General features: G+C 46.4%; 1 protein-coding gene across 1 annotated transcript in view; it reads left to right on the top strand.

The window, feature by feature from the left end:
• Positions 1 to 24,715, top strand: part of Galnt17 (polypeptide N-acetylgalactosaminyltransferase 17) — a 519,549-nt gene that overhangs the window by 275,266 nt on the left and 219,568 nt on the right. Inside the window, exon 4 of the mRNA XM_004662611.3 lies at positions 19,850 to 20,024. Coding sequence (XP_004662668.1) covers positions 19,850 to 20,024 — 175 coding nt within the window. The remainder of the gene's footprint in view (positions 1 to 19,849; positions 20,025 to 24,715) is intronic.

Here is a 24,715-nt window from a genome sequence, read left to right on the forward strand (position 1 = left end):
CCCCCAGTGAGGAGCTGGGGGTGTGGCTCAGTGGTAGAGCTCCTGCCTAGAAGCCCCAGTGAGGGGCTGGGGACTTGGCTCAGTGGTAGAGCTTCTGACTAGAATCCCCCAGTGAGGGGCTGGGGACTTGGCTCAGTGGTAGAGCTCCTGCCTAGAAGCCCCAGTGAGGGGCTGGGGGTGTGGCTCAGGGGTAGAGCTCCTGCCTAGAATCCCCCAGTGAGGGGCTGGGGTGTGGCTCAGTGGTAGAGCTCCTGCCTAGAATCCCCAGTGAGGGGCTGGGGGTGTTGCTCAGTGGTAGAGCTCCTGCCTAGAATCCCCCAGTGAGGGGCTGGGGGCGTGGCTCAGTGGTTGAGCTCCTGCCTAGAATCCCCCAGTGAGGGGCTGGGGTGTGGCTCAGTGGTAGAGCTCCTGCCTAGAATCCCCCAGTGAGGGGCTGGGGTGTAGCTCAGTGGTAGAGCTCCTGCCTAGAATCCCCCAGTGAGGGGCTGGGGTTGTGGCTCAGTGGTAGAGCTCCTGCCTAGAATCCCCCAGTGAGGGGCTGGGGTTGTGGCTCAGTGGTAGAGCTCCTGCCTAGAATCCCCCAGTGAGGGGCTGGGGTGTGGCTCAGTGGTAGAGCTCCTGCCTAGAATCCCCCAGTGAGGGGCTGGGGTTGTGGCTCAGTGGTAGAGCTCCTGCCTAGAATCCCCCAGTGAGGGGCTGGGGGTGTGGCTCAGTGGTAGAGCTCCTTCCTAGAATCCCCAGTGAGGGGCTGGGGGTGTGGCTCAGTGGTAGAGCTCCTGCCTAGAATCCCCCAGTGAGGGGCTGGGGTGTGGCTCAGTGGTAGAGCTCCTGCCTAGAATCCCCCAGTGAGGGGCTGGGGTTGTGGCTCAGTGGTAGAGATCCTGCCTAGAATCCCCCAGTGAGGGGCTGGGGTGTGGCTCAGTGGTAGAGCTCCTGCCTAGAATCCCCCAGTGAGGGGCTGGGGTTGTGGCTCAGTGGTAGAGCTCCTGCGTAGAATCCCCCAGTGAGGGGCTGGGGTTGTGGCTCAGTGGTAGAGCTCCTGCCTAGAATCCCCCAGTGAGGGGCTGGGGGTGTGGCTCAGTGGTAGAGCTCCTGCCTAGAATCTCCCAGTGAGGGGCTGGGGACTTGGCTCAGTGGTAGAGCTCCTGCCTAGAATCCCTAGTGAGGGGCTGGGGGCGTGGCTCAGTGGTAGAGCTCCCACCTAGAGTCCCCCAGTGAGGGGCTGGAGGCTTGGCTCAGCAGTAGAGCCCCTGCCTAGAATCCCCCAGTGAGGGGCTGGGGTGTGGCTCAGTGGTAGAGCTCCTGCCTAGAATCCCCCAGTGAGGAGCTGGGGGTGTGGCTCAGTGGTAGAGCTCCTGCCTAGAAGCCCCAGTGAGGGGCTGGGGACTTGGCTCAGTGGTAGAGCTCCTGCCTAGAATCCCCCAGTGAGGAGCTGGGGTGTGGCTCAGTGGTAGAGCTCCTGCCTAGAAGCCCCAGTGAGGGGCTGGGGTTGTGTGGCTCAGTGGTAGAGTGCCTAGCATCATGTACAAAATCATGTGTTCAAACCGCATTAAAGAATGAGAGAAACAGAGACAGAGACAAACTAATGGGTCTTTTTCAAGATGTGACCCCTCAGTATATCTGCCTCTGGCTTTCCTGTTTCTGTCTTGTGCAATAACTACCATTATCTTTTCCTCCATTGTCATGTTACGTGTCTCCCATTATTTTTTCTTCTGTTGTCTATTTATAGATCTCCCATGATTCCAGCCTTTGACCTTCTAAATTGGCCTTCCATTTTATCCTGTTTTTCTCTGCAATCTTATTTTTATTTATCAAATCATTTTTGGGTGCATTTTCTTCCATCTTATCTTTCTTCCCTTCTATTCCATTTTTGTAAATTGTGTGTTATCTTGGTTTTATTTCCAAGTGATCATCTTTATTCTCCAAAAGTTCCTTTCTATAACATATTGTCTTCATGTAATTGAAGCAATATGTTTTCTTTTACCCTGGAGGATATTAATAATATTTTCTGTTTGCTTTTCAGTTTTTCTTCCTGCATAGTTTGTTTCCACAAAACATTTTTTTCCTCTGTGTGTGTTGTTTACTTTCTCATCATCCATGTTGGAGGCTTTTTCCAGATGTCCAGGATGTCTAGTGGGCTTTGTGGGCTCACAGTGAACTCTTAAATGCAATTTGCATCTCTGGGGGGAGGGGACAATTGGAGATGTATTGTGTAATCAGTGCTAGAGTTCATATTGAAAAAGGGAATGATGTTCTCAAGATGATGATACTTACACAGTAATGTGCATTTTATCCAATGACTCTGATGCTTAGGCGTGGTGGTGCACGCCTTTAATTCCAGCACTCTGGGGGCAGAAGTTGGAGTATCACCGTGAGTTCGAGGCCACCCTGAATTCCAGGTCAGCCTAGGCTAGAGTGAGACCCTACCTCAAAACAACAACAACAACAACAACAACAAATGGTTAAAATGATAAATTTCATGTAGTTATTTATCACAACTTTTTATTTTTGTCTTTGTGGTGCTGAGAATGTAACTCAGGACCTTATGTGTGATAGGTGACGTGTTCTACCATTAAGCCATACATTCCCCCAAGCCCCTCAGTGGGGAATTTGAGGCCAGCTGTCTCCTGCTGAGCCATATTCCCAGCCCTTCAGTAAACCACCATCATTTGAAAACATTGCATGGAAATTTCCAGAAATAAATAATTCATGTTTTAAGTAATGTATAGTTACAAGGACTTTTCAAGAATCCTATACCATCCTGCTCCATACCAGTTGGGATCAGACTCATCATCCCTTTGAGCAATAGGTTCATGCTGGTTATGTCACGTACCTGCTAGGCACCCAGCTAGAGTCTGGACTGTCAGATATACTATCTCAGCACCATGTTGCTTGATTTAAGTGAACCCCATCTTACCTAATAATGGGCCTCAAAGACAACAGCAATGATGGTGATAATTTGTGTATGCCAAAGAGGAGCTGTCAAGTGTTTAAGTGAGAATTCTTGAATTAATAAAAGCAAACAAAAGTGAGATCACTAAAATCAAGACTTCATCCCCAGTGCAGTGATCAGAGAAGGGGGAGGTTGATTCGATCTTGGGTGCTCTGACCTCATTAAGGTGTTAATCTGTGGACGGATTTGTAATTGAATGGAAGTAGTGGAAACTATAGAATGTGAGGGTCTGATTGGTAAAGCTCATCCCCAGCCTCTTCTGGCTTTGTCTGATACTGGCTGCTACAAAGTGAGCAGCTTCCTCTGGTATATACTTCCACCATCATGACACTCTTCCTCACCACAGTTTCCACACCCTCCACCATCACCATACTCTGCCCTGCCAGAATCTCTCTATGCTTCCACCGTCACTGTACTCTGTCTGACCACAATCTCCACACACTTCCGCCATCTCGATACTTTACCTCACTCCACACACTGATGTTCTACCTCAACACAAGCCCACAGCTGTTTGTTAACCAAAATGTCTTAAGTTGTGTGGGTGGGGGGAATCTTTCCATCTCATGTATTTATTTTGCCATAGCAACAGAAAACTGTGTAACACAAAAGCTCTCTTATTTAGTAGATAACACCAGCTATGAATTGGATCTGGAATGTACTTTATGTTCACGTTTTAGAGGCATATGGCCTTACTGACTTGGTGCTCTAAGGAGGCAGTGGACACATGGGTCTCACGGGAGGTTTGGGGTCTCTGAGGCCATGTCTTTGAAGGGAATAATTGTAATCTGGTCCCTTTCTCTTCCTTTCTCCTTTGCCTTCTGCCTGCGAGGGGAGTGCATCCCTGCCGCATGAAGTATTATCTCTTCAAAGTCCAAAGCCATGCAGCCCACTTGAGCACAGACCAAAGCCTTCAAAACTGTGAGCTAAAATCAACCTTCTCTATTTACAACTTGATTCTCTCTGGTGTGTGTTATTGCAACAGAACACTGGCACAGCACCCTCTTCAGTTCCTCTCTCGTTGTGAACAAATATCTCATCAGAAGGAACTTTGAGGAAGGACAAAGTTGACTTTGGCTCACAGTTCTGAAGGGATGCGGTCCATTATGACAGGGAAGACATGCTACGCAGGCTGATCACATTGCAGCCAGAGTCAGGAGATAAGGGATGAAAAGGATGCGGGGTTTAGCTATAAAACCTCAAGACCCACCTCTAATGACCCATTTTTTTCCAGCAAGGCTGTACCTTTTAAAGGTTGCCCAACCTTCCCAAACAACACTAATAGCTGGGGACCAGGTATTCAAATGCATGAACTGATGCGGTATGTTTTACATTCAGCCCAAAGCACCTCTTGATTCCCATCAGCATCGTGGGTTTCTGTCATGAGCGGGGCAGCAATATGACTTGTCACTGACACTTCTCTTTATAACAAGCATGTCTGATCAGCATCTTCTCTTGCTCAGTTGTGTTCAAAGGTTGAATGCAAAGTGGCTCAAGATATAGAACTTTACTCTTTCTTTGGAGAAGAAGGTTCTACCCTCTGGTCTTCCAAAAAGAATTATAGAGAAGAATCTGCTCTCTGTTATTTGCTTTTCTTCTGGGTTTGTACTTGCAGAGATAGAAGGAGTCCTGTGTTTTAAGGAGATAACATTCTCTCTGTGTAGCGCAGGCTCTGAGTGACAGAGCCAGGAGACATCTCGTTATCACACAGCCACATGCCTGGCCAGGCACTGGTACTACCATCATCACCTGCCTTCCCCTTCCTCTGAGCAGTCTTCCCAATCAGAAATAGTTCTTGTTTTGCCCCCAAACAGGTCATTGCAGTGTGACAGCATTTGCTCTGTGGGTGTGTAATCACGGTGAGGTTACACATTTACATTGCTATCCCTGCACTTTTAGGCTTTGTGATGGGGGCAGAAGGACAAGAACAGTGTATGTGTTGACAGAATAGATATAGCTAAGTATATAACTGGTTTTAAAAAAATAACAGTGACAAACGCTATTTTAGTTTGAGTAAGTATAAATGCATAGAAAGTTGCAAAATGATTTAAAAAAGTCTTAGGTGTTTTTTAATTTTTTAAATTAATTTACTTTTTATTGACAACTTCCATGATTGTAAACAATATCCCGTGGTAATTCCCTCCCTCTCCCCCCACTTTCCCCTTTGAAACTCCACTCCCTATCATATCCCCTCCCCCTCTCAATCAGTCTCTCTTTTATTTTGATGTCATGATCTTTTCCTCCTATTATGATGGTCTTATGTAGGTCGTGATTAGCCCTCCTTCCACCTTTCCTTTACTCATTCTGTTCCCCTGACCTCACTTAGGTTAGGTATTTTTTATATTTCCCACAATGGGATCATCTCACAGTATTCTAGTGTACACCATAATGAGGAAATTAACTTGGGTATGATCTGAAGAGCCTTTTCTGATTTCAACAATTTTGCAATCACGAACTGTGTGTGTACTTCTGCACAATTTGCTTATTTATTCATTCATGCCTTTGGTCCAGGGGATTAAATTTAGGGGCCCCTGCATACTAAGTAAGCAGTATACCACTGAGACATGTCTCCAGTCCATCATTGGGGGATTCTAGGGCTCTACCACTGAGCCACATCCCCAGCCCCTTACTGGGGGATTCTAGGCAAGAGCTCTACCTCTGAGCCACACCCCCAGCCCCTCACTGGGGGATTCTAGGCAGGAGCTCTACCACTGAGCCACGCCCCCAGCCCCTCACTGGGGGATTCTAGGCAGGAGCTCTACCACTGGGCCACGCCCCCAGCCCCTCACTGGGGGATTCTAGGTATGTGCTCTAACCACTGAGCTATATCCAGTCCTTTTATACTTTTTGAGACTGTGTCTTAACTGTTTCCCAGGCTAGCTTCAAACTCCATCTGTAGCCCAGGCAGGCTTGGTCCTGCCTCGTCTTTTCTGTGTAGCTGAGATGACAGGCCTGTGTCATCACACCCGGCTCTATGGTTTTTATTGCGTCTGTACATTTGCATAATCACCACCATAATTAAAATGCGTAACTGTTCCATCATGCGAGTGCCCTCCCTCCATACATCTGACGATCCCAACAACCAGAAACCATGAATCTCTTCTCATCGCTATAATTTTATTTCTAGAATGTTCTATAAATCAAGCCGTCTGGTCTATAACCTTTGCGATTATCTTTTCAGACTCGTCACAATCCCCTTGACATCTCTCCAAGCCTTCATGTGCCTTTGAGTTTGTTCCTTTTTAATTGGTTCATGGTATTCTGAAGGTAATTGGTTGCTGCAGTTGTGTATCCATTCATCTGCTGAGAGTCAGGGACATTTGGGTTGTTACCCTGTAGAGAGCTTTCCACTTACCTTGCTCTGAACGTTTATGTATAGCTAGCTGTTGGTGCAAAAATAATCCTCTGTCTCTCTGGGATAGATGCTCAGGAAAATAGTTGGTGGGTCTTATGGTGGATGCATGTTCTCACAGCCTGTTTTAGACATTCATTCTGCTTATGTGATGTTCCCTCTAAGGCATCTGATCTAATTTTTTTGAGCCAGGGTCTCATGTAGCCCAAGCTGGCCTCAAGCACACTATGCTGCCAAGGATTTATAGGCAGACTCCACCATTCTCCACTCTAGTAGGTTTTTAGGTTATTCTTTATTCATGGTATAAACTAATGGATTTTGTGATAGTTTTTCAAACCTGGATATCATGTGGTTTGATCATATTTCCTTCTCTCTCACCCTCTATTATTCCACCCCCAGTCCCTCTGTCCTTTTCCTCGTCTCTAATGGACCCTCTTCCACTTTCATGTCTTATTTTTTGTTTCACATCTGTTTTCCATATGAAAGAAAGCTTGTGATACTTGTTATTTCTTTTACAATCTTTAAGGAATATTATTTATTTATTTACCTGTAAGAGGGAGAAAGAAAGGGAGGGAATATGAATATGGGTCTCTAGCCGCTGCAAACAAACTCCAAACGCATGGGCCACTTTGTGCATCTGGATTTACGTGGGTACTGGGGAATTGAACCTGGGTCAGCAGGCTTTGCTAGGCACTGAACAATCTCCCCAGCCCCATATTTGTCTTTTCTGAATCTGGCTTATTTTGCCTAACATGGTAATCCCCAGTTCAGTCATTTTCCTGCAGATGACATTATTTCGTTCTTCTCTGGGGCTGACTACAACTCCGTTTGTGCATATATGCCACATTTTCAAATTTGTCTACTCACCTGTCTGATTATTTACTGTGAGTGTTTTTGATCATGGCGCAGGCTTGCCTTCTCCAGCTGCCTCCAGACTCTGTTAGAGCTAAAACCCTGCATCACCTCTTCCTGGAGATCTTCCCATTTCCATTCTCCTTCTATGTGAAAACATTCCTGGTCTGTGCCCACTTTGTACACCTAAAATGAGTAGTGCTTTTGTGCATCTTCAACCCAAATGGTTAGAGATTGTGATAGTGTTCTGTGCTACAGTGGTTCGGCATTCATAGAACTGTTGTTCCTCTACAATCTGCGATGGTATTCCAGTCTACATCCATTTTGATTGGCAAGTGGATGCTCTTTTGGCTGTCACAGGTGTTGATAGCCTCTGGTGGCTATAAGAAATGTGTCCAGTTCTGGAGGCTATTTATAGAACACTTATGCTATGCGCCACTCAACACAGGCATTTCCCACAAGCCTGTCTGATCATTTCACTTGATCTTGGAAATTTTGGTGTGTGAGCCCAGAGGGTCCCACCATACCAGAGAAGAAAGAACTGGGCTGACCAGATTGCTCAGTGGGAAAGGTACTTGCCATCCAAGCACAGGGGCCTGAGTTAGGATCCCCAGCACCCATGTAAAATGCTGGTGATGCACACCTGTAATCCAAGCTCTGGGGAGGTAGAGAGATAGGAAGCTTTGCCGGGGCTTTCCAGCCAGCAAGTCTGGCCCTGGTAAGCTCAGGGGTCAGTGAGACACCCTGTCTCAAAGAATAAGGTGGAGAGAGAGCAACTGAGGAAGACACCCAACGTTGATCTCCGGTACATACATACATACACTTGCAAGCACACATGTGCCTGGACATACGAGCACACACACATGAAAAATAACATAGAAAAGATAACCGACCATATCACTTTCTTCAGTTATCCCCATCCTGGCTGCCAACTGCACTTAAAGAAAACTCGCGGACAAGGTAGCTGGGTGCCAAGATGCAGCCCCATTGTCTCAGGGGCCTTGCATTTCTGGTGCTCTGTTCTGCTCCCTCCTTAATGACTGTGACTTGCTGTTTAAAGGAAGAGAATTGCTAGCTTCAGAGCTCTCAGAATCAATATCACAGTAAATAAGAAACATAATGAGGGAAAAACACACTCCAGCCTGTAGACAAATTTCATCGCTTAAATTCACATACTATTAGCATCAGCTGCAGATACCAGACTCTTGAATGCTTTTCGATGGGATAAGATGGGAAAGGCACTTTTAACACTTAACTCAGGGAAACATCTAGAAGGTCCCGCCTCTAGGTATTGTATTTCTCTGTCAGCTTAGGTGAATTGCAAAGGTATGGAAAGCAGAGATGAGTGTCCTTTCCAAGTAGCTCCGCATGATATATTTAGTTTAACACTTTGGTACTTGGCACCTCACATCACTTCTTGTTCTTCCTGTCTTCATCTCCTTCCTTTGATATCACTATGGAACCGCCCTTAAAATGCTTTCAGACACAGTGAAGGCATCCATTTTAAACCTCCCCCATTCTTTCTGAAGTTGGTAGGCCTTTGTTCTTGCTTGCCCAGCCTTCTTCCTCCTCCTGTTGGAGGCTCAATTCCCCAGGACCCACATTAGCCAGATGCACAAGGGGGCACACACATCTGGAGTTCATTTGCAGTGGTTGGAGGCCCTGGCGTGCTCATTCTCTCTCTCTCTGTCACTCTCAAAGAAATAAATAAAAATAAAAAAATTTAAAGACTATGCATGACAGCTGCTGTCTGTGTGATTGTGTCCTATGTTTTTACCTGTTTGCTTCTCCACTACGGATGTCCCCTGAAAGCCCAGGATCTCAAAGATGGACACAGCTCTCACAAAAGTCGGGTGTGTCCCAAGATTCGTGTCTTCTGCATCCTATGGGCCATTTCGAGTTTCATGGTGGTGATAGTTAATCTTTGTCAACATGAGTGGACCTAGAATCACCCAGGAGACACACCTCTGGGTATGTGTAGGAGGGTGTTTCCAGAGAGGTTTAACTGGAGAGGGAAGACTCAAAACCCTGGCTGTGGTTAGAACCATCCCATGAGCTTGGCTCCCAGACTGAATACCAAAGAGGAAGGGAACCAAGCACCAGCCTTCATCTTTCTCTGCTTCCTGACTGTGGATGTGATGTGGCCAGCTGCCTCATGCTCCTGCCTCCCCATGCCTTTCCCGCCATGATGGACTGTAAGCCAAAATAAATCTTTCCTTCTTTACGTTTCTTCTCATCAGTTATTTGGTGACTAATACAATGGTGTTGTCCCACACTTTTGAACCCTCTTGGTGAGTCCATGGGCCTTTGCTCTAAAAGCAGCAGGCACAATATCAGGGTAAGGCAACCTAGACAGGTGTATATCCATCAGAACCTGTACCTGCACTGCTTGGCTAAGGTCACATGAATGACCCGGACCATGGTCCTTTCTTCCCCATCAGCAATGTGAGTCAGTAGCTGCAGGTCCAGAATGGAACAGGCTGCTTGACATTCTGAGCACTTTGCAATGCCTCATATCTGGTCTGTGCATAGCTCTGTGTAGATCAGAAGATTATGCACGCTGGTATTTCAGCTATAAGATAATATGTGGGCACATCAGAGCTACCAGAAGGAGCCTGGCCTCAGGACAAGCCATATGGCAGGAGGTCAGCATGCTCCTATGAGCTGACAAATGTCAGATTTTACATCCTCACAGTCACAGGGGTCAGAGGGATCCAGGCACATCACACACCTCACGACCCAGGGAAAGGTTCTGACTGTGTCAGACCCTTCAGGATGTGGTAACAAGAATACATCAGATTGGATACTGGTGAACAATGGAAATTCAGCGCTTATGATCCTGTCGCCTGGAAGTCCAAGATCAAGGCAGTAGCAGGTTTGGTATCAGGTAAAGGCTGGGTCTGTTTTTGTATTTTTATATGCTGGAAGCTAGCTATTAGCTTCTTTGGGATTTCTATAATGATCCCAATTCATGAGCATAGATCCCTACAACACAGGCCCCCATTGGGGGCCTAGTTTTTTTGCTACTTTTGTTGAACCCAGGGCCTCACATGAGCTAGATAAGAGCTCTACTGCTGATCCCTGCCCTCAGCGCCTCAGTGGAGATTCTGGGAAAGTGTTCTAACAGTGATCCGTGCTCCCCCCGCAGAGCCTCACTAGTGGATGATAAGCAATTTGTCTTCTGAGCCATGTTCCGGCCCCTCAGTGGGGCATTCTAGGCGAGGCTATGGTCCCAAGTGCAGGGGTCCAAGACATGTACCATTATAACCAGCTGAGGGTTTACTTTTCAATCTTAATGAATTTGAGCATGAAGCAGACATCCAGACCATAGCACCGTCTCTGTGACTCCCTCTCCTTATCCTTAAGATGAGGATCATATCCCTTTACCGAGTTGCTGAATAGGTAGGAAGAGTTGGCACAGGCCCAGGGGGCCACCACAGCACGTGACCTTCAATAAGGGCTCATTATGTGCCGGTGCAAAAATTGTGGAAGGTTGAAGTTTGCATCAACCTGAGCGCATTATAAAGGGGAATCAAGTCTCACCGAATGGTGTTCTGGAACATCCTGTGATTAGCTGACATTTTTAGTCAGGTTCGTTAGCAATTTGAGGATATAAATATTTCATTAGCGACACAGGCAAGCAGAGTAGCTGTAGTGTGTGAAAAATAGTGACTTCGGTGGGAAAAAAAAAAAAAGAAAGAAAACGTTGATGAAACCAGCCTTATCAAGGTTTATTCCCCAGGGAGCTGACCAGACATGTGCTCTGGGCCCCCTCGCTGGCATGGACGGCCTTCAGTGCCAGCTGTGGAGATCTGCCTAGGTGTTTACATGTGCCCGTACTCTTGTAAAATTTATAACAGATAACATTTTATGTCCTTTCTTAAAAAAAAATTTATTTATTTATTTATTCGAGAGGAAGAGAGAAAGGGAGAGAATGGGCGCGCCAGGACCTCCAGCCACTGCAAACAAACTCCAGTCACATGTGCCACCACGTGCATCTGGCTAACGTGGGACCTGGAGATCGGCGCTGTGTCCTTAGGCTTTGCAGGCATGCGTCTTAACTGCTAAGCCAGCTCTCCAGCCCCCTTATTTCCTTTTACAAAATTGATTTCCCTGAAGTTTTATAAACTCTGGATCCCATAAAAGTCCAAATCTATTTCTATTTCTGTGGACTATCTCTTGTTGATAGATTGAATGCACACGTCATATGACCAGAATGAGAACATGCAATTGGGGTTCTCCCTCATCCCCCTTTTCCCCCGGTTTTGAAGATAACATTTAAAGTCTTGGTGTCACTTATGTTGGTTGTTCATGCTGTTGCTGTGGTAAAGTGCCTGATGGAAGCCGTGTTAAGGAAGGAAGGGTTTCTTTGGCCTCGTGGTTTTCGGATAGAGTCCATGGGAGTGGAGAAGGAGTGACCACGACAGCCATGGCAGTGACAGCGGGAGACTGCTTGCTCGTGGAGGGGTGGACAGGAAGCCAAGACGTGCCAGCACTTCATTGACTTTCTCCTTTCTCCCCTTTCCACCCAGCTCATAGAAGGGTATATTGCCCACGGTCGGGGTGGGTCTTCTCCCTTCACTTTGAAACTTTCACAGGCACACCCACAGGTGTGCCTCACTGGTAATAACACCTTAGGCATTTCTTAACTCATTCCACTTGGCAGTGAAGATTAGCACCACATTGATCTTTGTGTGCCCGCTGTGTGTATGTTTAGAGGGCATAAAGATCCTGTCAGACATAACCTAGAAATAGACTTATATCCAGGAGCTTTAAGTCCTGGTTTCAGGTACTTTCAAAGCTGGTTCCTACAGGTATAAAATATGAAAAGCTCTTAGAAAAAAAAAGATGCTTCAGAAATGTAGTGGCCTGATTAATGTTTGGGTTAAAACTCTGTGGGTGGAAACCATATTTGGGGGATGGAGGGATGGCTCAGTGGTTAAGGGGCTTGTCTGTAAAGCCTAATGACTGGGACCGATTCCCCAGTACCCACACAAAGGCCAGATGCACAAGTGGCACATGCATCTGGAGTTCATTTGCAATGGTTAGAAGCCCTGGAGCACCCCGTCTCTCCTTCTGTCTCCTCTCGATCCCTCCCTGCTTGCAAATGAAGAAATAAAAATATTTTTAAAAAGAAAAAGAAAACCATGTTTTTGGCTGAGGTAAGTCTCATAAGGCCCTGACCACAGTGAGCTGGGATTCTTCACACCATGGTATAGCTGATCTGGGGAGGATTCTGGGATATTAAGAGTGAGATTATCCCTGGGAGAAAAAGATCCAGTGGGAACCCAGAATGTAGGCGAGAGGGCCAAGAAAATGACTAAGAGGATGGATTAGTTAACTTCTTTTCATCGCTGAGATACAACGCCTGACAGAAACAACTTGAGTGTGGCAGGATTTTTTCTGACCCTCAGTTCAGGGACACAGTAAAGCCTTGGGGCTGGGGGCTGTGGGTAGGGAAGAAGTGTGGTGGCATGTAACTCTGTGTTAGCAGGACCATGTGACTCCTGTATGTTACATGCCTCCCACCAGGAAGTAGAGAGGTCCAGGGCTCTAACCTATGAGCTCCAACCCCATTGCCCTCTGTCTGCCAGATCCTAAGGGTTTCACAACCTCCCAAAACATCACCAACAGCTGAGGCCCAAGTGTTCAAACACACGAGCCCATTGTGTGTGTGGGGGGGGGGGAGGGTGCATTTCACATTCAAACAATAACAAATTTCTTAAGTTAATGGGTTACCAAAATATGGATGGAGATCTTTAGTCAAGCCTAGCATGCAAACACCTATTCACATCACCATTCCCACTCCACCTTACAAAATGACCCAGGGTATCAGACATAAGAGGCCACATACTGTGTGGCTTGGGTTTTATGAATTATCTAGATATGTCAAATTCATAGAGATGGAAAGTATGTTTGTGATCACCAAAGGCTGGAATAGGGGTACAGGGTTTATGTTTGGGGTGATGAAAGAGTCTATAAGTAGATAATGGGTGGAGATGTTTGCATGGCATTATGAATGTACTCAAAGCCACCGAATGATATATTTTGAAGGGTGTTTTAGAGTCTCGCTGTAGCCCAGGCTGAGCTGGAATTCACTATGTAGTCTCAGGGTGGCCTCAAACTCATGGTGATCCTCCTACTTCTGCCTCCCAAATGCTGACATTAAAGGCATACACCACTGCACCCATTTTTATTTTTGGTATGTGTGATGTGTATAGTGTATGCAGGTGCGTGTGTCCTTTGCACACACATGCGAAGACCAAAAAAAAAAAAAAACATAGAGAATCGTCCTCTGTTGTTCTTCTTGTTTTCCTGAGCCAGAGTCTCTTACTAACCCTGGAACTCCCTGGTTGGTTTTCAGCGAGACTGCTGACCAGTGAGCCCCAGCGATCCTCTTGTCTCTTACCTCCCTAGCACTGGGGTTATGGGCAGGTATAGTCCTGCCGGGCTTTTCACCTGAGTGCTGGGAATTGAACTCAGGTCCTCACGCCATCTCCAGAGTCCCTGAATTGTATATTCTTCATGTGGTCCAAATAGTCAATCTGTGTTATGTATGTTGTACCCCAGGAAAAGAAGGAACATCAATTACTGGTGGTTTTGAGGCATTTTGGGTTTGCACAGGAACTCTCTGGGCTGCATGAGACAGGCTGAGAGCCAGGGGTCGTGGCCACAGACTCCGAGGCCCCCTCTGGTGCAGACCCGCGTAGGGGCAGGCGTCTCGGCGGCGTTTGCAGTCGGAACCTGCTGCACAAGCTGCTTTCTCGTCCCCGGCAGCAGCCACAACCCATGCGTTCCCGGAGAGCAGCAAGCCCGCGGTGCAGCGGCCGCTGGCACTGAGCGGTGTCGGCAGTAAGGGTGCCAGGGGGAGCGGCGGGGGGTTGGTAGTGGCAGAGGGGGTGTGGCTGGAGCTGTGAGGGGAGCAGCAGCAGGGCAGCCCCTCCCCCATCCAGCTGCCTGTGCTTTGCTCTGTACACTTTGTTGCCGTTAGCCAACTTCAGTGAAAACAAACAAACAAACAAGATTAAGTGGAAATTTCCAGAAATGAATAAGCCATACGTAGATTTTTTTTTAGTACTTTTTAATGTTTGTGTATGGATGCATGCAAGTGTATATGAGGTATGTGTGTGTGTAAGTATATGTGTATGCATGTGTGTGTATGTGTATGTGTGTGTGTGTGTGTGTGTGTGTGTGTGTGTGTAGGCCAGACGACAACCTCAGGTGTCACCCTCAGGCATGCTACCCACTTCTTTCTTTCTGGTTTTTATAAATATTTTTATTTGTTTATTTGACAGAGAAAGAGGGAGAGAGAGAATGTGCGCGCCAAGGCCTCCAAGCCACTGCAGACAAACTCCAGATGCGTGCGCCCCCCTTGTGCATCTGGCCACCGTGGGTCCTGGGGAATCGAACCTGGGTCCTTTGGCTTTGCAGGCAAACACCTTTACCACTAAGCCATCCCTCCAGCCCTACCAACTTCTTTCTGACGCAGAGTCTCTCATTAGCCTACAGCTTGCTAAATAGATGAGGCCGGCTGTCTAGTAAGCACCAGGGATCCTCCTGTCTCCACCTCCCCAGTACTGGAATCACAGGTATCTGCCACCACACCTGACGTTTTCCATGAGTACTGGAGGTCGGACTAGGTCCTCATGCCTGTGAGGCAAGCACTGAGCCATCTCCCCATCTCCTGGATGTTATACTGTTCTGGGAAGTGTGGACTTGCCTCATCACTCCTGAGACGTGGACCATCCCTTTATCCAGTGTTTCCTTGCTGTTTACGTAGAAGTTTGCATTATCTGATCAGCTATGGCAGCATCGCAGTGTTTGTATTTAACCACTACTTTGCTTAATTATGGCTCCAAAGTGCCAATTTACACCATACTCTATTGTTATAATTGTTCTATGTGATTATCAGCTATTCTTGTGAACCCTTGCTGTGCCTAACTCATAAATGATATGTCACCATAATGTGTTAGTTGCATCTCGTTTCTGTGACAAAATGCCTGACAGAAGCAAGTTAAGGGAGGAAGGATTTATTTTGGTTCTTTGATTCAGGGTTCAGCCCAAGCCCTGGGGAAGCTGAAGCAGAACAATGGAGAATTTAAGGAGGGAGATATATAGATTCAGGTCTATATCTACATCATCCATGTCTATGGAAATGCACTCTCAAACAACAATAGCAATGAAATGCAAATTCTCAGGCCACACCTCAGACCTCCCAGCGATCCTAGTGAAAATTAAAGTCCACAGATGCTCCTTTGAGCATAGACCGGTTCTTTACATCTCCATACTTTGAGATTTCATGATCACATGTGTAAAGATTGAAAGGTGAGGCTGTCACTCATAGGCATCCATGAGCTTGGCTCAGCCCTTGGCAGAGTGGCCAGTTAAGCCCACATGTATGTGACGCATAGATTCTTGCTTTGGTTTTGGAAGCAGAAGTAGTTGTGTCTCCTGGGTTCTCCTTTGTTCCTGAACAGGGCTCCACCGGCATGTTCTGTGCCACTGCTGAGCATGAGGACTCTGGGTAGAATTCTGTAATGATGTTTCTTCCTTTGCTCTGCTTCTCACTGTACCTTTGTTATTGCCAGTTTACGCTCCCTAAGCCGGGATGGCAGGTGTTTCCTTTATTGCTAAGGAGCAGACATATTTCCCTTGCCAATCCCTTCTGGTCATGGGCAGTATTTTCTTCCCACTACCCAATGCCCCTAAATACTGTTCATCAGAACCTTCATATTCCCAAATGGCACTGGGCCAATTTAGTATTGGATTTCTGCTAACACTGGAAGGTAAACATTTATCTTTGCAGAAATGAGTTTTTGTTTTCTTCTTTGAGTTGTTGGTGAGAAAAAAAAAAAAACAAACCAACACTCAGGTAAAATGTTCTTTTTTTTTTTTTTTTTCCTCATAGCAGGGATTGAACTTAGGGCCTTAGGCATGCTAGACAAGTGCTCAACCACCGAGATAGCTCTTCAGCTCTTTCTTAAATACTTCTTTTAGCTTTCTTATAATATCCCAGAAGGGCTTCTCTGTGAAGGATCTTAGGTGATGGGTTTGACATTTCCAGCCACTTGCAGATTGGAGTTCAGTTTTTTAAACATTTTTTTTTCTTTTTTAATTTATTTGAGAGCAACAGACAGAGAAAGAGGCAGAGAGACAGACAGAATGGGCTTACCAGGGCCTCCAGCCACTGCAAACTCCAGATGCATGAGCCACCTTCTGTATCTGGCTTACATGGGTACTGGGGAGTCAAGCCTTGAACCAGGGTCCTTAGGCTTCACAAGCAAGTGCTTAACCATTAAGCCATCTCTCCAGCCCCTTAAACTGTTTTTCTTTTAGGAGAAGGTAATAGCAAGAGAGTGAGGGGGGTGGGTATTGGTGCACCAGGGTCTTAGCCACTGCAAACAAACTCCAGTAATGTGTGCCACCTTGTGTATCTGGCTTACATGGGTTGTGGGGAGCCAAATGTGGGTCCTTAGGCTTTGCAGTTAAGCACCTTAACTACTAAGTCATCTCTCCAGCCCGAGTTTAGATTTCTTCTGTGGTGAGCCTAGGTGCCTTGGTAAACATACACATTCACAAGATGAATTTGGGATTTTCAATCCTAACCCCGATTGCCAGGCTCACCCTTGTCAAATCTCAGCGCCCTGAGCCCTCGGGCTGTCACAGCTGTGTTCCCACCAGGCTTTTTGAGCTCCCATCCAAACTGTCTGGCTTTGCTAGTTTGCTCTGTGCTGATCCTGTCCTTGCAAGGCCCCACAGTGGCCAAGAAGGGACATCCTCTTTGTCACCCATCCCGGCAGGAGTTACAGGTGGGCCTGGATCACTGAGTCTTTCTTAGCTCCCATTTTCTCCAGTGCACTTGGCTTTCCTGATGCTAGCTGTCGAGTAACTAGCTCCCAGGGACAGGATATGGCCTTCACACCCATATAGGCTGTCGTAAATCTTTGTTTTTTTTTTTTTTAATCAATGCACAAACTTTCCTCTCAGAAACTCTGCTCTTTCTGTGGTAGCAGTCCTATAATGCCGCTTCTGCCCAGCATTGATATCTGGCTCCCTTCATTGTGTCTGTGTGTCTGTGTGTGCATGTGCGTGTGCTTATGAAGGTCTGAAGTTGACATCAGGTGTCCTCCGGTCACTCTCCGTCTTATGCCTTTTCAAGATTACTAATTTGCATATATGTATGGGTGCAACACTTTGCGTCTGACTTGAACACGGGTGCTAGGGAATGGAATTCAGGTCAGCTAACTTCACAAGCAAGCACCTTTAATAGCTGAGTCATCTCCCCCGTCCCTGCTTTATTTTTGTTTTGTGAGACAAGGTCTCTTAGTGAACCTGATGCTCACCCATTCAGACAGACTATCTAGCCAGTGAGCCCAAGGGATGCACCTGTCTCTACCTCTCCAGAGTTGGCATTATAGGCACGTATCATGAAGCCTGGCTCTTACTCAGGTCTTTATGCTTGGTCCCTGCGTCTTGTGACACTGAGGTACTCACAGGCACCAGCCTTTACACCCATGGGGTGTCATGTACGGAGTGTTGTATTTTTTTAATATTATATTTATTTATTTATTTGATAGAGAGAGAGAGAGAGAAAGAGAATGGGCGCATCAGGCCCTCCAGCAACTACAAACGAACTCCAGGTGCGTGCGCCACCTGTGCATCTGGCTTACATGCATCCTGGGGGAATCGAGGCTTGAACCGGGGTCCTTAGGCTTCACAGGCAAACGCTTAACCTCTAAGCCATCTCTCCATCCCCAGAGGGTTGTATTTTGATTGTTGCATTACTACCTGTATGACCTGTGAACAGGTTCCCCTCCTTAAAGTTATGTCTTAATGTATAAGGCAGAATTAATCCCACAAGTTGATGGGACTAATCGAATAGTCTCGTCGGCTTACTGCCAGTTGCATTAGATCACAGGAAGAGATCACGCTGTCTCTTCCTGCTACACGTGACGGGGGGCGGGGTGTGTTCAGCCCTCAACAGAATGATCCTGCCCCAAAGTGGCTTTTCTACTACTCCTTTCCATATTGTATTAGTAAGTTTTCTCATTGCTTTGACCAAAATAAATAAATAAATAAATAACTGGCAAAAAGAAACAAGGAATGAAGGGTTTGTTTTGACTCAAGTTTGGGCCTAGAGCCCATCACGATGGACCAGACATGGCAGGAGAGCAAGGCAGCTTTCACGTTGCCTCCATAGTCAGGAAGCAGAGATGAGCGTTAATGCTCAGCTCACATTCTCCTTTTGATTCCCTCTTGGAACCCCAACTCGTAAAATAGTGTTGCCTACCTCCTGCCTCAATTAACTTAGAAACCCTCCTCACAGACATGCCCAGAGGTATTCTAGGTGATTCTAGATCCTGTCAAGTTGACAATTGAGATTTGCCACCGCACATCCTAAGATAAGCACAGCCCTTGACACAATAGCATTTGATGCGTCACCATGAGTACAGATAACAAGCGGTCTCTATGGGCTGGAGAGATGGCTCAGTGGGTAAAGTGCTTGAGGATCTGGCTTTGATCCTCAAAACCCAGGTCAAAATACTGGACATGGTGGTATATGCCTGTAATTCCAGTACTGGGCAGAGACAAGAGGATCCCTGGAGCTCCTTGTCCAACCAGTCTAGCTTACATGGCAGGTTGCAAGACAAGGAGACACTATGTATCAAAAATAGGTGATTAGGGGCAGAAGCACTTGCCTGCAAAGCCAAAAGACCCAGGTTCAATTCCCCAGTACCTACTTAAAGCCAGTTGCACAAGGTGGCACATGTGTCTGGAGTTTGTTTGAAGTGGCTAGAGGCCCTGGTGTGCCTATTTTCTCTCCCACGCCTTTCTCTGCCTCTTTTTCTCTCAAATAAATAAATAAAATATCTTTAAAAGCGGGGGGAGGGAGGTGAGGAAATGGCTTAGTGGCTAACATGTTTGCCTGCAAAGCCTAAGGACCCAGGTTCAATTCCACAGGACCCACGTAAGCCAGTTGCATAAGGCGGCGCATGTGTCTGGAATTTGTTTGCAGTGGCTAGAGGCCTTGACATGCCCATCCTCTCTTTCTCTTTATCTGCCTCTTTTTCTCTGTCTCTCAAATAAATAAATAAATAAACAAAATATCTTTAAAAAATATAGTTGATTGGTGTCTGAGGAACATCATCCAACATTTCTCCCTGGTATACACACACACACACACAGACAATTTGGACCCACATACACGCAGAAGCAGTCTGGGACTGGGGAAAACGGCACCACGGATGAAGAGCTTGATTCACAGGTATGAGTACCTGAGACCAGGTCCCCAGAACCATACACACATGCACACACACACACACACACACACAGTCTTTGTACAGATGGAAGTTGATCAGTAAGATCCAGAGAACAGTGGGGAGAGGAACAAGAATTCTAGATAAGCAATTTGGAAGTGCCAAAAGGAAAGAAATCTCCGAGGACACCAGTCAGCTTGCGATGTTTCTCCATAAAAAGCCAGGCCTGTGGTCTGCTCAACTGTATACAAAATACACTGTCACGACAGAGCTGTCTTGCACTGTTGGTGAATTGGGACTTAGAACTGCTCACATGCGAACTCTTTTTTTTTTTTTTTTTTAGCTCCCTGAAGGTCTGTGTGCTTTCCAGTGTTTTTTGGATGCAAGTGTGAGAAGACATATTTATGGATTTCTTTTTTTCCGTTTTGTCATTCGCAGAGGAGCTGAAGGGCCCGCTGGAGGAGTACGTCCACAAACGCTACCCAGGGCTGGTGAAGGTGGTACGCAATCAGAAGAGAGAGGGCCTGATCCGGGCTCGCATCGAGGGCTGGAAGGCGGCCACAGGCCAGGTCACTGGCTTCTTCGATGCCCACGTGGAATTCACGGCCGGATGGTAGGTCACCAGCTGAGACTGACAAGCACTTGGGAAGAACTGAATCGGGAAGGCAGGACAGACCCTTCATCTGTTTCTTCTGGGGCCCCTGGAGGAATGGAGAAGGAGGGTCAGACCACTGGGATAAAACTAGGAAGCAAGAAAGAAGTTTGTCTGCTGCTTCTTTCAGCCCAGTAGCATCTTCTCCATCACGTCCCACTTGATAAAAAGGCGGCATCAATGTGACAGAATGGACATAAGCCAAATGTGGGGGCGCGAGCCTGTAGTCCCAGTACTCTGGGGATTGTGCCAGAGGAAATCACAAGTTTGGGGACCGCCTGGGCTAAATCACAAGACCTTGTATTTAAAAAGAAAAAAAAAAAAATCCAACCAATCCAGTGTAATGCTCAGAAAGGAGCTGAGGTAACCATATATTGACTGTTCTTTTCCTGGAGAAAATGGTTGGCAGTTACTGTGAGAAAAGAAATCTATTTACAATTCTACCTACTCAGGTAGTTTCCCAGAATGTATGGGATTACCTTTAATATCATTTGGAGGAGGAAGTTTATATCCCACAGATGTGGCCCTGATGTTTTTCTGGGTGGAGAGAATGCTTGAAGAGAAATCATCAAGTATGTGGTAAATAGATTTGTGTTAAAATCAATGGAGAGATTTGCGGGGCTGGGGGGTGTTGTTGTTGTTTTGAGGCAGGGTCTCACTCTAGCCCAGGCTGACAAAGAGCTTACTCTGTAGTCTCAGGGTGGCATCAAACTCATGGCAATCCCCCTACCTCTGCCTCCAAGTGCTGGGATAAAAGGCGTGCACCACCACACCGGGTTGAGATTTCGTTTTTAAGAATTTTTTTTGATTATTTTATTGTGTGTGTGTGTGTGTGTGTGTGTGTGTGTGTGTGTATGCATGTTAATGTGTGTGTCAGCGTAAGTGTGCCATGGCATGCATGTGGTCAGAGCACAGCTGGAGGGGAGGGTTCTTGCCTTCCATCTTGCTTGAGGCAGGGACATAACTGCTTCTCACACTGCTGGGTGGTTCTCCTGAGTCCCTGCTCCCTTTGCTATGGGCACCCTTGGATCACGCACACTAGCCCTGTAGCATCCAGCTTTACATTGGGGCTGGGGGTCTGAACTTGGGTCCTCATACCTGTGCAGCAAGTGTTACACCCACTGAACATCGCCCCAGCCTGATTTATGTTTTATTTATTTATATGTGTGTGTGTGTTTGAAGGCAGGGTGTCACTCTAGCCCAGGCTAACCTACAACGCATTCTATTGCCCCAGGCTGGCCTTGAACTCTCAGTGATCCTCCCTCCTCAGCCTCCTGAGTACTGGGATCAAAGGTGTTTGCCAGCCAAGCCTGGCTCTGATTTATGGTTTAAACTGAGTGTGGTAGATCATATCTGTCATCTCAGCACTGGGCAGGTAGAGAAAGAAAGAACCGGAGTTCAAGGTCATCTTCAGCTGTATGGTTAGTTGAAGGCCAACCTGAGCTTATAGAGCGCAAGAATTTCCTTGTTACTTTTTTGTTTGTTTGTTTAAAGTGGGCTCTCACTCTCTAGCCCAGGCTAACCTGGACCTCACTCTGCTGTCCCAGGCTGGCCTTGAACTAATAGTTATTCTCCTAATCTCTACCCCACCCCCACAAGTGCTGGGACTAAAGGTATGCATCACCAGCCTTGGCTCGTGTTGTTTTGTGAACCTGGAGCTCACCAGTTCCAATAGAGTAGCTAGCCAATAAGGTGCAGGGAGTCCTAGGCTCTACCTCCCAAGCATTGGGATTACAGGTGTGTGGCACATGCTTGACATGTGATGTAAGTGTAAGGGATCCAACTCAGGTCCTTACACTTGCACAGCAAGCATTTCCCCACGGATCAGCTCCTCACCCCTCCATAGTCCAACGCCAGTTGGTCTCTATGATGTCAGTGTTAGCCATGCAGACTCATTACCCACGCTTCTGCCTGAGTGTCTTAATTGCCTTTCTGAATGAAGACCCTTCCATGGTTCTTCATACAGGGGGAGATGGTGTGACTCCCTTTTCACTGGATATAAGTCCTGTAAAAATCTCCAATCTTATATCTAAGGATTGTTCTCTTATCTGTGTGGCATTTCAGCTGTTTGTGTCTGTGCCTTAGTTTGGGATACCCCCTGTGTTCTGGGATCCTAGAAACACTGTGGCATTTTGCACTTGAGGGAAAAGAAAGACAGCTGAGTCTTGCAGTGGCTATTAGCATTTCTGCCCAGCTGTGGCGGTATCACTTCTGCTCACATAGCCTTGGTAAACCTAGTCACAGCTCTAAACCTCATGTTCATTGGTGCTTGGGTGGCTGAGTGGAGGCTATTCCTCCAGGGAAGCTCAGAAGGCTGTGTGGTCAAAGACTACACACCCCCATTTAGAGGCAGGGACAAGAAATAGAAAAAAGCCATAGACCAGACTCATCAGCAAGAGAAACATTTTTTGAATGAGCAACTTTCACTGCACAGTGATGGATGCTGCTAGATGTTTTATTTTGCACCAGAGCATCCTGTGAGATGACTGATCCATTCAAGGAGACCATGGAGGCAAGGGTTAGGTCTGCACTGACACCATCTAGGGTAGACATCTGCTTCTGTCATCAGCTGGCTGTGTGGTCTGGGGTAAGCTAGTTTCATCTGTAAAGTGTTGGTCATAGCATCCCCTTCAAAGATAGCATTAGTTGGTGCATGTAAAATGTTTTCCTTGGCACCCAGAACATAGTAAGGGCTCATATATAATAGCTCAAGGATTAGCAAAGATGGTGTGCAAGCAGCGTGGCTTGAATAAGGTGCAGTCTCTGTGCGTGTGTGTGTGTGTGTGTGTGTGTGTGTGTGTGTGTGTGTGTGTACATGCACATGCATGTAGGATATGAAAGCAGAAAGAAGGCCATGAGAGGAGAAAAGCCCTTAAGGAAGGGGAGAGGAAAAAGATAGTAATGGAATATATATGACACTAAATCAGAAGGGAGGACCATGGGGGGCCACCAGCAAGAGAGGGACATGATGGATGATGGAGGCCAATCAGAGACAAGGACAAATAAGAAAGTGTAACAACATATATGTATAAAGATGCCACAATGAAGCCCATTACTTCATATGCTAGCTTAGAATATTAATTAAAAATTAGATTTAAAATGCAGAAGAAGCCAGGCAGGGTGGTACGTATCTTTAATCCCGGCACTTGGGAGGCAGAGGTAGGAGGATAGCCCTGAGTTCAAGGCCACCCTGAGACTGCATAGTGAATTCCAGGTCAGGTCTGGACTAGAATGAGACCCTACCTCAAAAAAAAAAAAAAAAAAAAAGACAGAAGAAAAATGCAGATGAGGGGTTGGAGATATGACTCAATGGGTAAAGTTCTTGCCGTACAAGCATGAGGACCTGAGTTCAGATCCCTAGTACCCACATAAGATGTTGGGAATGGTGGTGATCTCAGAGCCTGGAGTGGGGACAGGAGTGTCCCTAGTGCTTGCTAGCTAGCTTGTCCAGTTGAACTGGTGAGCTCTAGGTTCACTGGAACCTAGAGGAACACTGTCTCAAAAGATGAGAAGCCCAAGAAAAAATAAACAGAGAGGCATCTGGACTAAGTGAGGTCATAGAAGGAATGGACCTAACAGATATATACAGGACATTTCATCCAAATGCTGCAGAAAATACATTCTTTTCAGCAGCACATGGAACATTCTCTAAAATATACCATATATTAGGACACAAAGCAAATCTTAACAAATCCAGGAAAATTGAAATAATTCTTTGCATTCTATCTGACCACAATGGAATTAAACTACAAATCAGTAGCAAGAAAGGCTATTGAGCATACACAAAATCATGGAAACTAAACAATACACTAGTAAATGATGAATGGGTCAATGACAAAATCAAGAAGGAAATCAAAAAATTTATAGAATCAAAAGATGAGAAGATGTGATAGAGGAATACATCCAACATAGACCTCTAGTCTCTACACATAGGCACACACATGTTCATGCACATCCACACACATATATGTGCCCATATGTATATAAACACACATGTACACACATCATACATACCTACATGCCTCTCCTCTCCCCCCGCCCCCCGAAAAAAGCAGAAGAAATAAGCCTTCTTACTGGGGACACTAGGAAAGGCTTTTTGGAGCAGATGACATTTGAGCTAAGCCTCCTGGTGACTAGACTTTCTGCCAGTGACCAAGGGCATTCCCAGAAGAGAATCTTGTGAGAGAAGACTTAAGGGAGAAAGTTCTGGAAGCTGTGAAGAGTCATTTTCATCTGGCTTCAGCCTCCACGATGTGTGCAAAAGTACAGAAGGCAGTCAGTGGCCCAGAGTGTATTTTATTGCTGGTTTTAAATAGAAAGATGAGCTGAGCCAACAGGTAACTCCGGAGCTGCAAATAGAAAGGATCAGTTGCAGGTTGAGAGTTCTCATTATTCTTCCAAATAGCATGAAGAAATGGGATTTTTTCACTTGACTCTTTTCCAAAGTCTATGTTCTGGTATAAGCTGAGAGATTAATGCCTTGGCTTAGGAGAGCCATCTTTTTGCTTCTCCAATGTGAGAAAATGATCCCTTCTTCCATCAGCCTCAGAGACACACATTGGCCTGACCATCTGCTTCCTTTTAAGCCAGCCAGCTACACCTTGAACCTGGAGCCAGTTCCCATACTAATGCTTACTGCAGCCTCCAGCAAG

Source organism: Jaculus jaculus, chromosome 2 (genome assembly GCF_020740685.1).
Source record: "Jaculus jaculus isolate mJacJac1 chromosome 2, mJacJac1.mat.Y.cur, whole genome shotgun sequence".
Taxonomy (NCBI): domain Eukaryota; kingdom Metazoa; phylum Chordata; class Mammalia; order Rodentia; family Dipodidae; genus Jaculus; species Jaculus jaculus.